The sequence below is a fragment of the Anarrhichthys ocellatus genome, unplaced genomic scaffold (genome assembly GCF_004355925.1).
Source record: "Anarrhichthys ocellatus isolate YVR2014 unplaced genomic scaffold, GSC_Weel_1.0 scaffold28, whole genome shotgun sequence".
Taxonomy (NCBI): Eukaryota; Metazoa; Chordata; class Actinopteri; order Perciformes; family Anarhichadidae; genus Anarrhichthys; species Anarrhichthys ocellatus.
In genome coordinates this window covers 4,465,648-4,479,065 of record NW_022280058.1, presented here as the reverse complement: position 1 = coordinate 4,479,065, position 13,418 = coordinate 4,465,648, and the positions used below count along the sequence as shown (strand labels likewise).

The 13,418-nt window shown below is 43.3% G+C and overlaps 1 protein-coding gene across 1 annotated transcript in view; it reads right to left on the bottom strand.

The window, feature by feature from the left end:
• Nucleotides 1–756: 756 nt before the first annotated feature.
• Nucleotides 757–13,418, bottom strand: part of frem3 (Fras1 related extracellular matrix 3) — a 28,674-nt gene continuing 16,012 nt past the window's right edge. The window contains exons 3-24 of the mRNA XM_031863273.1: nt 12,905–13,051; nt 12,081–12,311; nt 11,815–11,940; nt 11,100–11,351; nt 7,630–7,779; nt 7,338–7,547; nt 6,587–6,784; nt 6,336–6,500; nt 5,704–5,886; nt 5,463–5,593; nt 4,799–4,957; nt 4,401–4,704; nt 4,184–4,315; nt 3,751–4,082; nt 3,371–3,563; nt 3,180–3,284; nt 2,729–2,856; nt 2,497–2,631; nt 2,092–2,218; nt 1,786–1,973; nt 1,549–1,695; nt 757–1,459 (exon numbers count right to left, since the gene is read on the bottom strand). Coding sequence (XP_031719133.1) covers nt 890–1,459; nt 1,549–1,695; nt 1,786–1,973; nt 2,092–2,218; nt 2,497–2,631; nt 2,729–2,856; nt 3,180–3,284; nt 3,371–3,563; nt 3,751–4,082; nt 4,184–4,315; nt 4,401–4,704; nt 4,799–4,957; nt 5,463–5,593; nt 5,704–5,886; nt 6,336–6,500; nt 6,587–6,784; nt 7,338–7,547; nt 7,630–7,779; nt 11,100–11,351; nt 11,815–11,940; nt 12,081–12,311; nt 12,905–13,051 — 4,313 coding nt within the window. The 3' untranslated portion in view covers nt 757–889. The remainder of the gene's footprint in view (nt 1,460–1,548; nt 1,696–1,785; nt 1,974–2,091; nt 2,219–2,496; nt 2,632–2,728; nt 2,857–3,179; nt 3,285–3,370; nt 3,564–3,750; nt 4,083–4,183; nt 4,316–4,400; nt 4,705–4,798; nt 4,958–5,462; nt 5,594–5,703; nt 5,887–6,335; nt 6,501–6,586; nt 6,785–7,337; nt 7,548–7,629; nt 7,780–11,099; nt 11,352–11,814; nt 11,941–12,080; nt 12,312–12,904; nt 13,052–13,418) is intronic.

Here is a 13,418-nt window from a genome sequence, read left to right as displayed (position 1 = left end):
ATCAATAAGCCATAGAAGTCTGCTAACTGGCATGTTGAAATATATATGTATATGGTCACCTGTAGAAGAATAATTCAAACTTTTAAACTGCACTTACAATTTTCAGGACTTGATCGACAAACCAGAGAGACGTATAGTTAATCATTTTTCAAGTTTCACCAGGGTGTATTAATACCTTTTTTCATAGTCCTACATTGATATGTACACCGATTAGTTTTGCATCTGAATTCAGCCACATTGACCTGAAAAAATGTAATAACAATAACACATTTACAATCCCTTTCAATGACACCATATTGGTATTGTTACTCAGCAGTGGGCAGGTATACTGCAGGCTAAAGCACAACAGTTAAATACCAATACTAAAAATCATTTATCACATCATTCATTAAGGTCAGCTTCAACTAACATTCAGTCCATTTTGCTCTACTTGCCATAAAACAAACAAGGTGAATAATACAATTAAAACTTGATAAACTAATTATTTTTAAAGGAGGAACATAGAAAACTATTTTCTCTCATGAAATTCAAACAAGTTTGAATTGGGATTTTCATGCATTTGCAAACACTGGATAAACAGGATATTTTACAACTTGGCAACCAATGAAGCAGGTGAATCCTTTTGGGGGGGAAGGGGGCTCTTCGTACATCCATGATTAAAAATAAGCTGCAGTACATCACAGCAAGAACTAACCATCAGAGATCAATAAGTCCCTGAAAACTCATTCTGCGTTGTAAGCCCCAATCACTGACTTGTTGTGCTGTCCCTCAGGTTGTACTGGGCTCTATTCAGTGCTACAAGAGTTGGGCTGTAAAGGCACAATGGTGGAGGAGACTATCATATTCTTTTTAATAAGGGGCAGGTGTTTGAGGTGGAACAGGTCCACATCTAGACCTCAGAGTTGTCTGAGCTGCTCCACATGCCCGCTGGGCCTTGGCTGTAGCCATTGTAGGCAGAAGAAGAAGAGGTGGTGTAAGGAGGGAACTGGGTCTTCTTCTCACTCTTCTTGCGCCGCATCAACAGAATGACAACAGTGGTGATGAGGCAGATGAGAAGGATCAGACCTGCGAGGCCCACTAACATTGGCAGGGTGGAAGTGTCAGCCAGTTCTCTGCCAGAACTTTCCAGGAGGGGGCGCTCCAGTAGGGGGTCACGGTTAGGGGCCCAGGGCTGGCGCTGGCTGACCACCATGCGGTCCGCTCGGTCCAAAGCGATGTGCTGGATGTTGGTGCCTCGGTTGTTTTCAACACCGATGTCCTGGGCCACGCCACGGTCAGAGAAAGCAGGGGCGGCACGGCGGTGGCGGCGGCTGGCCAGGTCAGAGGTCTCAGGACCCTCAACAGAGGACATGCTGTGATGCAGGTACTCCACACTGCGCTTGCCAATGTTGCGGTTGGCATTTTCTCGGGAGCGGACTGTGTAAATCGTGTGGATGAACCATTCTCGACCAGCAGCCACCTGCAGAAGAAACGCATGTTTCAATCCATATCTGTGTGTACGTGTTGATACAATGCATGAATATAATGAATTTTGAGAACTATACAGACCTGGAAAAGTGGAGACGAGGAGAGTGTGAAGCCATCTGATCCTGGCTGTCTGGCCAAAGGCAGACCTCCAGGTGTGTCTTGAGCCAGTGTGGCCTTAAAAGCAACGTCACCAAATGCTGAAGCTTGAGTCTCTGGCTGTGCCTTGTCCTGCAGAACAACACACACAGAAATAAGACATGACCTCTGCTTCTCCACAACTCCTTAAAGTATTGTCCTTGTGGTTTCATTGCATCTTACCAGGATCTTGAATCTGTAAAGCAGAGAGGGAGCGTCTGCCAGGCAGCCGTACTCCTTGTTGGTGGGGTTGTACTTGGGAACGTAGCCGTCTGCTCCAGTGCAGAGGAAGACTTTTTCAATGCCGCAGGAGAAAGAGTCCCCCAGGTTCTGGACTGGGTCCACCATCACACGGCCGTATATCATGGAGCCTGAAGCAAAGAACAGATGAAATTAAAGGGGGGACTATAACATGGGGTTCTCAGAGGGTTTTAATGGCGCTCAGCTGTAATGTTTACTAAAATACACTAGGGTGCAGTGTTGTAGTACCGTCTGAAAAAGCAGCATCAGTCCCTTCTCCAAAGCCCATGGAGCCGTCAGACAACCACAACTCCCTTTTGGACAGCAGGAACATCTGAGTGTTGAGGCTGAACTCAGCTGCAACTGGGTCACTCACCTGGAGCACAAAAACAAGAGTTACCGTACACAAAACAGATTCTCGGTGTGACTGAAACCATCTTAACAAGACATTTTGAAGTAAATGTCGTTAACTTTTCTGGACAAATTAAACTACCTAAGAAACTATTAAAAGTCATTAAAATCGAAATGATTGTTAAGATGGTCTTTTTGTAGTGTTATCTTAAAAAAACATCTGTGTTCCTGCTTTGGACCTGACTGTAATAAATCCACAACTAAATAATGCTGGGGTATTTTTGTCAGGATATCAAGGCGAACCTGCTGGAAGCGAATGTCCATGTCGAACGTAAGTGGCTCTCTTGGGTGGCACACAGGAGGGATGCTGAACTCCCCATTGGGTGATGCAATGCAGGCGGTCAACTTCACTGTGTAAGTCCCAGAGTAGTCTCGCACCTATAGAGGGGACGCAGAAACACAGAAACAATCATGAAGACTGTCTATGAATTTTATTTCACCACAGCTGGCAAGTTTTGATTGCATATCGACTCACAGCAAAGTCTGAGACAAAACTCCACTGCTGCATGGGCTGGTTGTAAGTAGGCTCAGTCCTGACCAGGGCGAGAGTGAATGTCAGCCCAGGGTGGTCAGCACACATCACCATGGATGACACGCTGGTTCCTGAAAACAAACACGTCGACAGTCATAACTCTTTTTCGTCCAAAATACAACTAGCAACAGTCTACTTTTTTTTGTTATTTAAAGAGTGACCTTCTACGTTGTTTGTGTCACTTGCTTCCTAACTGTAAACGCTGAAGGGCCATTTTGACATTTGCTGAAATGACACTTTTGCACAGGAAGGACCCCCCAACGTGGAACTCCAGAAATAGATGAAGAGAGGATGTCGGCCACAGGGTAATCCAATAGGAGGTTACTGTATAGAATGACCACACTGGATGGTTGTAGGGTATGTGTGTGCGTGTGTGTGGCCGCCACCCTCTTACCTGGATGAGACATAACAAACTGTCCCCTGAAGCGAGCCTCTGTCTTGAAGTTAACCACCAGACGTCCCTCCTCATTTATACGCATGCTGGTTGGGTACATGGCTCCTATGAGAACAGAGAAAAGGGTTTTACAGCGCTTCACACGTGGACCAGCAGCACCAGCAGGGAGCAGCATCGCTCTGAGAACATACCTTGTAGCTCATTCTCAGGTGGGCTGCCGATGCCGTCCTGCCACAGAATAGCTGTATCGTACACAAAGGTGAGTTTGAGCTCTGACTGCAGGTCAAAGTGCTGCCAGCCTCCCACAGCCACCGGAGAGTGGAAGACGTAGGACACAAACAGAGGGACACGCAGGGTGACGTAGGACTGGACCAGGTTCAGCACCTAAGGAAGAGATAACTCAGTCATTATCAGGGATGATGTAGGAAGTATCTCTGCGTCAGTTTGAAGGCCTGGTCACACCTGAATACTTTGACCCTGGGAGTGAATCCATTGATGAATCCATTCTGGTGTAACCGGTCCTTAAAAATGTTTGATTTTGTAGTTTTTTTTATCTCTATGCATGTCCTACCTGTCCATCGGTGCCTATGGAGCCTCCACAGTCATTCAGCAGCTCCGACATGTCGTAGTAGCTGGTGAACTCCCAGAGGCAGGCCTCCAAGTTGAGGTTCCTGTAGAAGCGCAGAGAGTTGGCTGAGCGCATGAGCGGGCTGTACTGGTATGGTGAAGTCTCGCCAATGATTTCAGGGTTCTTTGTTGCATCGGTGATGAAGCCGTGGCCTGTTTGGATCTCATTGAAGTCCAGCAAGTTGGAGCAGCGGTGGTTGCCCACGCGTGTGCCGTCTGGACTCAGGGTGAGCTCAAAGTTGGACAGAGGTCTTGTGGAGATCACTGGTAACATGCCTGTCCATATTGAAAAGCTTGTTACTATTCTGGGTCTTTGTCAAGATTACTAAACAATAAAGACTATGTATCACTGCTTGAAACAAATGTTCACTGCTCACCATCCATGTGAGGCATGTTGATAGTGAGTTTAATGAGGTTGGGGAAGTCGGGGTCATCGGGACCGGTGTAGCGGATCTTAGCAGAGAAAGGTTCAGCTCCAACAGTGCCTTGGACACGAGGCTGACACATACCTGCAACGATTTAGAAGTCAGTCAAAACAAGGAAGTCTTTACTGAGTATATATATTTGCATCTGTCCAATCAGTGTTTCACTCACCCTCCTCCTTGCTGATCACAGCAATGGGGCTGGACAGCTCCAGACCGGCGTCCCCATTGGCATTGAAGGCTCTCGCTGCACATTGAACCCTTGAGCCGGTCTGGAAGTAGATCGAATCCAAAGTGATGGACTTGGTGTTGGTGAAGAAAGTATTAGTGTCCACCTCCCTCATGGGGCTGGTCACTCCATCTGACCCGGTGGGGGCGCTGACCAGCCAGCGATACTGAGTGAGAGTGTCGTTGATGTTCTCCTCAGAGCAGATCGAGCCGGTTTTGTCAAAGTCGTTGTACTTTGGGTTGCAAGCCTGCAAGGGATGACAAGACATATGGCAACTGACAAATTAAAGAAACCTGGAAGTATGTGTGGCTGTCAAAAACAGCAGAAGCATTTACACTCACCGTCACACACACAACAGGGTATCCATTGGGCGGGTGGGGCTTGTCTTTGGTTTTAGCTGTGTCATCATACATGAGCAGGGAAATCACTTGTGGCACGGCGGGGAAGGTAACATCCGCCACACTGTCCATCTCCTCAATGTACACAATGGCCTTGTTCATCTAGCAAGAAGAGGAAAAGCATCGTTAGCTGGTTGTCAACTTTAAAATCTAGCCAATCTCAACTTTCATTCATGACGTCTGCCAAAGTATAGCATCCTTTCGCCATTCCTCCAACACATTTCGTCCTATCTTGCTAAAGTCTAGGTACGTAACATATCTGAATTTGTGACGTGAGCGGTGCATGCCTGATGTAGAGTATATGGGTAGAATGTCGCAGTTCTGTTTATAGGTGTGCCTAGTGTTTGGCTCTGCTGGGACATTCCCCTCAGCATCTCATTCCAGAGGGAAAAGCTTTTTATAAGACTCTGTGGTTCAGGCGCGCTGACAGCAATGCCAGCTGCTGCCTGGCTATTTTAACACAGGCTGACATGACAGAGGCGCATGCTCACGTGTGTAGATTTGCAGCACTGTACGTGTGCACATATAGGACTTGCAGGACTACTGGTTTATATTTGTTTGTGTGTGTGTATGTGTGTGTGTGTGTGCTGTGTAACCTTTGTGTCACCTGTATTTCAGCCACCATGTTGTCATCAGGCTTCATGTGTACAGTGAAGGCCTCTCTCATCTCTCTCTGACCATCAAACAGGATCTCAATCTCCACAAAATGTTCCTTTTCGCCCTCCTTGAACTCAACATCTTAGACAGAGACACAGCGAAGTAAGCACTGACTAAAAGACATCAATTCAAATGAAGAGGCACTGTGCAAGCTACCGCGTCACTTTGCAGCCAATAAACCATGTCCTTACCCTCTGACAGTGGGTTGTAGTCTTCTCCGGAGGTTGCAGAGCCGTCCTTGGTGTGCACTCTCACCACTGACACCTTTGAGGTGTCTCCAACACGCAGGATGGGAATTTTCACGACAGCCACGTCACCTTTGACCTGAGGTTCACGCACACTGTACTTGATCTCAGAGAAACGGATGATGGGCTCTAGAACGGGAAAAAAATCACAATGACCAGAATTATTATTATTATGAGCCAAAACAACACAGTCATATTTATTTTCTCAAACAAATGAATAAATAATAATTGAATAATTTTAAAAGAAATATCTGTGGCCTGTTTTGGCCACAGAAAAGACAATGCCGTCTTTTCCGATGGAGTAAAATATTTATCTTATTCAGTTTACATTTATTTGCAGCAACATCCATCCTTCATATTTGTAGCATGCCTGTTACAAAACACTCCACAGTCAGAAGTGAAGTGCTTTGCTCAAGCGCATCTCATCAATAGTTCTTTAGGGAGGTAAGACCACTGTATCTTCTACACCCACTTTGTATTCATCCCATTGTTTTCATCTATATGCTACCTACATAATATTTTGCCTTTTTTTGTTTCAATATTTCTTTATTGCTTTATGTTGGAAGTAAAGTACGTACTATCTTTCCCATCCGTGACTGTGACCAGCGCCTCCTTCTGCTCCCCAATAGAAGCTCCATACGGTGACTTGCTCTTGGGAGTTCCCAGGACGAGGCGGAACTCCTTATCCTCTTCATGGACGGAGTCGTCCATCAGGCTGACCACACACGGCTTTTCTGTTTCACCTGGAGAAAAAACGGTCAATGTACTCAGGTAACTGCTGAAGGACGTAGAGGAACAGAGAGATTAAGAGGGAGAGGGGAGGTCTCACCTGGTAGGAAAGTGATGACGGACGCGTCAGTATTGGGTCTTTCACTGTAGTCCATCATGACCTGAGCAGAGCCTTGGCGGGTGTAACAGCGCACCGTGGACCTGAGACTGATGTCTCCACTGCGGTACACTATGACTGTTACCTCCCCATCAGACTCGTCCACCTTGTAGCTTCCTTCTTTAAACTGAACCTTCGGAACTGTAGAGACAGTAATCGACTTGTTACGAGAGAGTCTCACTGCGTTTGAGTGAAGCTAAATGTTATGTTTGAAAATATAATTGTTAAAAGCAAAAATATAAATAATTTAAACAGTTATGGATACATTTACAAAAGCAACTTCAGACTCATACCATGACATTATAAATCCACCTACAAAGGATTTGTACATTGGTATAATCACTTCATAAATGCTTTTATATTAAATCAATACATATTGGCATATAAAATGATCCTTATCTCCTCTAAAAGCTACATTATAGTGTGTTTCAAACCATTAACTAATTGTTTATGCACTTATGTTGGATATACATGCTAAATAGGGGGATAAAAGGAAAGCGTTTTTGTATAGAATTTTACTTAGATTTGATAATATTATAAAATAATATTGTAATTATTATAATTCAGTGTATTGATTTTAAAAGATTGGCAACAATCATAGAACTTGACTCACATCATCTCGTATAGAATATACTGTAAAGTTACTGTAGGCTTGGATACATTATTAGGTTTTGTATGTGTGCTTGACACTCACCATCGGTGACTGTATCATTGATGGTTATGGTGGTCCTGCTCGGTTCTCCCAGCACAGCATTCATGGGCATCCGTAACACGAGATCAAAGGTCTCAGGTCCCTCCAGCTCGGGCTGACCCAGATCATCCAGGATGGTCACTCTGAATGTCTGCATTGTCACTCCGGGAGCAAAGTCTAGGTTGCGACTGATGCCGACGTAGTCTAGTCCAGCTGGCCAGATAGAGGGGAAACCATGAACTGACATTGTAATGCAACATCATGACCAAATGCTGAGTCGAACTGCTGATTTTACCTTCTGCAGAGACAGGCTCACTCTTCCTGGAGCGGACGGTGACAGTAGCCGTCTTGGACAGGTCGGTCCCTGTCCTCCAGACCTTCACCTCAACGTAGCCGGAACTCTCATCTGCGACATACTCGGGTTCCCCGAAATACAGCGAGGGCTCTGTGAGATTTGGGAATCATAGGAAGGTGCAATAGTTAATGATTAAGACTTAATATTGTATTTTCATCAGTTCTGCTGTTTGTTGGAACAAGATCTTCTTGTTAGAGAGAGATAGCAACATAAGCTTTTAATCGAGCCGCGTTCAGGGACAAATTTGCATGAATAGCTGAGCAAACTCTAAAATTTTTGACTCAGCACAGGAAGAGAGCTGTCATCCCTCTTATCGTGTTCTCCTTCAACCTTCCTCCCCTACTTATCTAAAACCAGACAGCTCTGTCTGAACTCAACGCCAAAGAGCCGAGGATACACCTGAAGAAGAAGGCGTGTGCTTGTGTGTGCACGACTGAAGGGATGGTCCCAGTTTCTGATGATAGAGCAGCTGATAAGCGGTATGGTGAGGCTTTGGCAGAGACAGAGAGGCAACCGTTCACTTTGCAAAGGCAGAGGGCAAGAATTCAGAACCCATTGTCAATTCATCTCTCCTCACTTCTGTATAAAGCATGTTTTCATCACACCCTGTCCAGCCCGAGCACTTAGAGATCAACTGATAGAGGCTCAAACTCAGGCCTTAGGATTTTTTACCAACAAGGAAAGACAAAATTTCAGTGCAAATTATGGTGCAAATTTTAAATTAATTACTCAAAAAATAATGTACACCAAGGGTCGTGATGAGGTGCTGATTACCGGAAGCAGACTTAAAATAAAGGGTTTGTGAAAAGCAGTTACTAAAAGTAACTGTTGGCTTCATTATTTCTGAGTAAATTATCTACAAATACTTTATAGGTCAGCCATAAGCCATCAACAAGAACATTTGGTGTGCCAGGTTGTGAAAAATCTCTTTATTTAAAAATAATAATAATAAGGATTAAATGGTGGTATAGTCTATTAATCAATGCTCAGGATTTCTAATCCTAATGAATCCCGTTATTAAAGCCATTAATTACAACCTATAAACCCTTTCAAGGTGCTGCCAGGAACGAAGTCATGAAGGTAAAAAGTCCAGCATCTCTTGTATGAAGTTAACAGAAGTGAAGAAATAAAACATTCTTCATCTTACAAATGAAAAGTTGAATTCATAAGCAATAAAATGTATCCTTGGCAAAGTCAAACTACCCAGGGTTTTAGTTGCTACAGCCTCACTTAGTCTGGTAGAATGACCAGTAGTTTATTCATCTGATGTTAGCTATAAGATGTTGTTGGGTGACTGACGGTACTGTATCATTTTGCTGACACTATGGATCTTCTTTACTTGTTATAATGCAAAACTATGCTTTAGTTTTTACTGTTATATCATACCACTTGTGGCCGGAGTGGCTACCACTTTAACAATGAAGCCTTTTGGCCCATGGCCTTTTTCAGGGTCAATAAACTAAACAAAACAAAATAAATATAAAATCCAACTAACGTGGGGTAATAAAACATACATAGATCACATGTAGTGTTGTTTGATGACCATAGGCTAAACCCATCAGTTTTCACAAGATAGTTGCTCTAAGTTATTGGTGCGTGAACGGAATGGGCAAATCATATTTAGAATTTGACGGATGCTGCAATAGACAACTGATGCTGAAGGAAGGATTTTTGGCAGACATTAAATGCCTCTCAGCCTCCGAGACAGCTATTTAGTGCCAGGGAGGATGAGAAGGGGGGTTATATAGGGGAATGAGTGCCAACATGGCAACCTTAAATATCAGTGGGAGGAAGAGCCAGACAAATACAGCAACAATGGAGACTCGATGTTGGCGAGAATCCCAACCACAAGTTTACTCAGACAGGCAGATGGTTTTACACACACACACACACACACACACACACACACACACACACACACACACACACACACACAAACACACACACATTCTCTAAACCAGATTTATGATGGGGTGTTAGTTTAGGACCCACCAAGAAGTAGAACCACAATAAAGGTTTACACTGACTAGTCTTCTCTTGTCTGGGAATGCACACTGATTATTTCTACATAAAGTTCAATTGTACTTCTGTTCCAAATTGTTTAGGATGGATGCTTTCTCTGTGAGCACATCTGTCACTACAACAAGCAAGTCCAGGAATCAGCTTTGGTGAAAAGTTGGAGAAAGGAGGAGAAATGTGAGGAAGACAAATTGACTCGGGTTAGTACTGGTTGCAAAAGAAAGACAAGACGGGACTCAAGGATTTTAAGAATTTGGGGACAGCAATTTGTCAAATCTGTTAAGACATTTTCTTTGAGGGATCAAATGAAACCAATAATGTATCTGTGATTCATAGCTTTAAAAAAAAAAACTGCATTCCTTCTGCTGAATTCCATCAAACAAGGGGAAGAGTAAAAACATGCCAGTCATTTGGACTCCCTGCACAATAGTCCCTCTCTCTCCACCACCTGCCGGTCCCTGCAGACAAAGGGATGCCCTCTGTTTCCCCTGAGCTACCCTGAATGTCTATGAGGACTGGGGGTCGCTCGAGGAGCACGGTCAGGTTTAAAGCCCTTTTATCTGTCAGACAGGCTATAGTGTAGCATAACATCCACTGAGGACGCCATTCTCCCTCTCAACACCTGTCTATTGTTATCTTGTTTCTATCACACACAGACAGACACGGGCAGACAGAATATGGTGGATAAATGAGGCAGAGAGTGTAAAGAAAGCTGTTATACCTAGACAAAGGAAGGGTAATGGACCTGAATATACTTTAAAGCCATTAAGGCAAGTACAGTATCCAGGGCTTTGCTTTGGCGACTCTGGTTATTGTGATGCCTGGGCACTTTTGGTGGATTAATAGTGTCAATGAGCAAGAGGATCACCCACAGCTGCCACCATGATGCCATTATACTGTAAACGCGGCACATGATGCCATTCTAGCTCGACCTTGAGCAAAGCAATGGGTTTCGGGCTCCATACTCATTGTCAGGCAGCTTTTACAATATTTCTCTGTGAGGGATTTTGTTCATTTGTGTGCATCACTTTCAAGTATTAATAAATCTTTTCTCTTTTGCAGCAAACAAATATCTTTCTGCTATTTTGGGGTTGTAAGCTATAAATCAGAATCATACCCAGATCAGTATAGCAAGACTAATATTCAAAGTCCCATAGATTGTAAAGTAAAGTAAAGTAAAGTTTCATCAAATATCAATGCTCTTGTCTCAAGTTCCAATGTCTGCTTGGCGCCTTTATAGCCCGCTGCATGTTAAGACACGATGCAGTTCTTTGAGTTGTAAATCTGAAAATGTATATGAATAATATGTATCCATCCATCCATCCGCTAGACTGTGAAAAGTGTCAGCGTTACGAAAGAACAAGTCCTTCCAACTCCGACGCTTTACTCACCATCATCACTGTCAGCCAAGATGGTGATCTTGGTGGTTGGGAAGTTGGCGCCCACCTGGCCGCCCATGGGCATGCTGAGGCTGACGTTGAAGCTCTCTTCCTCCTCATACAGGGAGTCATCGATGATGATGATGCGGCAGAGTTTCTCTCGCTCATCCTTGTCAAACCGCAGCACACTGGTGTGGTCCTCTGGTCGGGTGATGTAGTCAGAGTAGGACAGCACAGAGCTGGGTATGGTGCCAGTGGCCGTGGCTAAAGAATAATTGGGAAAATAAACCAAATTAAGATGTTGGTTGCTGGCAGCATGAAGTCATAGGATTCAAAAGAGAAAAGGTAACACACTACACACATATAGGATCTTACTGTAATATAATAGCTAAGAAATGAAAGAAAATAATAATAAAGGCAATGGAGTACAACAGCACAACTGTTTTTGTATGTCACAATAATCAGACAATGAAATATGGACAAAAATTAAGTTACTATGCCCACACATTTACTGTTACCTACATTTTAATTACCATTCACTCAAAGTCTCATTATTTACATGTAATCTTGGAACTTTCGGTATGTGGTATTTATTTTGTCATCATTGTCATTCAGCTAATTTTTACGTAAATACTCAAGTTGCTACACTTTCTTTCGAAGCACACTAATTACAAGTAAACGTAAAGTTAACGTTAAAAAGCCCAAAGAAGCAGCAGGTTAACCGCACCTTGCTGAGTGAAACAAACAACCATGAGTTCCTGGCTGGCGTCTCCTGATCGCCGCACCGGCACTAACAGCTCTCCAACATCCTCCTCAATCTTGAACTCTGCTTGAGGAATATAGACAGTCGATTCTGTTTAGGAAGAGAAACACAGATGATGAGTATAAGAACTGATTTCATTCAATAATACATCTATGTAAGTCTTTCAATAAATAATTCAGCATTTATGGTGGTAAGGCTTTGTTCAAATTAATTGATTATTAGATTCCTACCATCTCCAGGATCCACAATCTCGACTGTTGCGGTGTCTGGAAACTCCAGCACAGCCATGACGGGGTCTGACAGCTGTATCTGGAAAGTCTCTGAGATCTCAAACTCCTGGTCTGTGAAGATCTTCACCTTCCAGGTCGCCGTAGTCTGACCGGGGTTGAACTGGACCTGCTTCTGGGCTTTGCCACGGAAGTCTTTGTCCTTCTCAGCTGTTCCATCCTTGGTGTCAATACCTGAGGGAGAGGGATGTACATGTTTTGAGCTTTAAGTAAAATGAGATTCATTTGTTGTTTGGATTCTGTCTGATGTCAAAAACCAAAAGAAGTCAATGTCCAAATTTTTTGCGCTTATAAAATCTGCGTCTGTAATGTTAGTTATGGGTGTGTTTGTTGCAGGCAAACAGACCAGCATGTTGACATTTCCTTGTGACCTTTACTCGTAAAGGTTATACTGTGTGTGCTTTCAATCAGACCTCTTTAACACAAGAGAGGAAATGGAGCACCAGTCAAACAAAAGCACAATAGATTTACACCTTTTTCGACAAAACGTTATTAGTGTTGAAGTGTTGGGATGAACTGAATACATCCTGCAGCTTAACACGAATTTGCAGAGATTTTAAATGCTTATGTTTTATAGCAGGACTGGCCCTTTAAATGGCACATAAACGATGTAATACAGTCTAACAGGGGCAATACTTCTTTAAAACAAAATAATTATTTGTTAAATTGGTTTGATTGGAAATGCTACTGAAATTCTATGCTGATTCTTAACAGGAAACAAAAGTGAAAACTAAGAAACATCAAACATAAAGACTGTCAACACTTACTGACGAAGGAGGTTTCTCCCAGGTAGCCTCTGCGTTTGAGTGTCACCTCCAGGAATTTTGCGTCCTCATCCACTAAATAGTGTTCTCTCTCCAGAGAGATCCAGGCCCAGTTGAGCCTGAATGGCTGAGGCATTAGTTTGTTTCCACCTAAAGACAGAAAAAAAGCTTACTGCACTAATACTTCATTTGAAAGACCTCCTTCACGGCAAAGTCTATTTTGTTCATGTTAGAAACCAGTGAGGCATATAAACTGCAATCTGCTCTGGGCTAAAAGGAATCAAGGGGGCATATTTTAATTTTGGGAAGGGAAACATGATAACTTAATACCAGGGCTTCCCTAAACCTCCCTTCACTTGGCCTCAGGAAGAGTTGCCTTACTTCTCATTTCCTCTGATTCTCATCCACCTCTACATAATGCTTTTTTGTACTCTTGATCCTAAATGGCACAAGTACAAACACATATATATACACATATATATACACATATATATGTATATATATATATATATATATA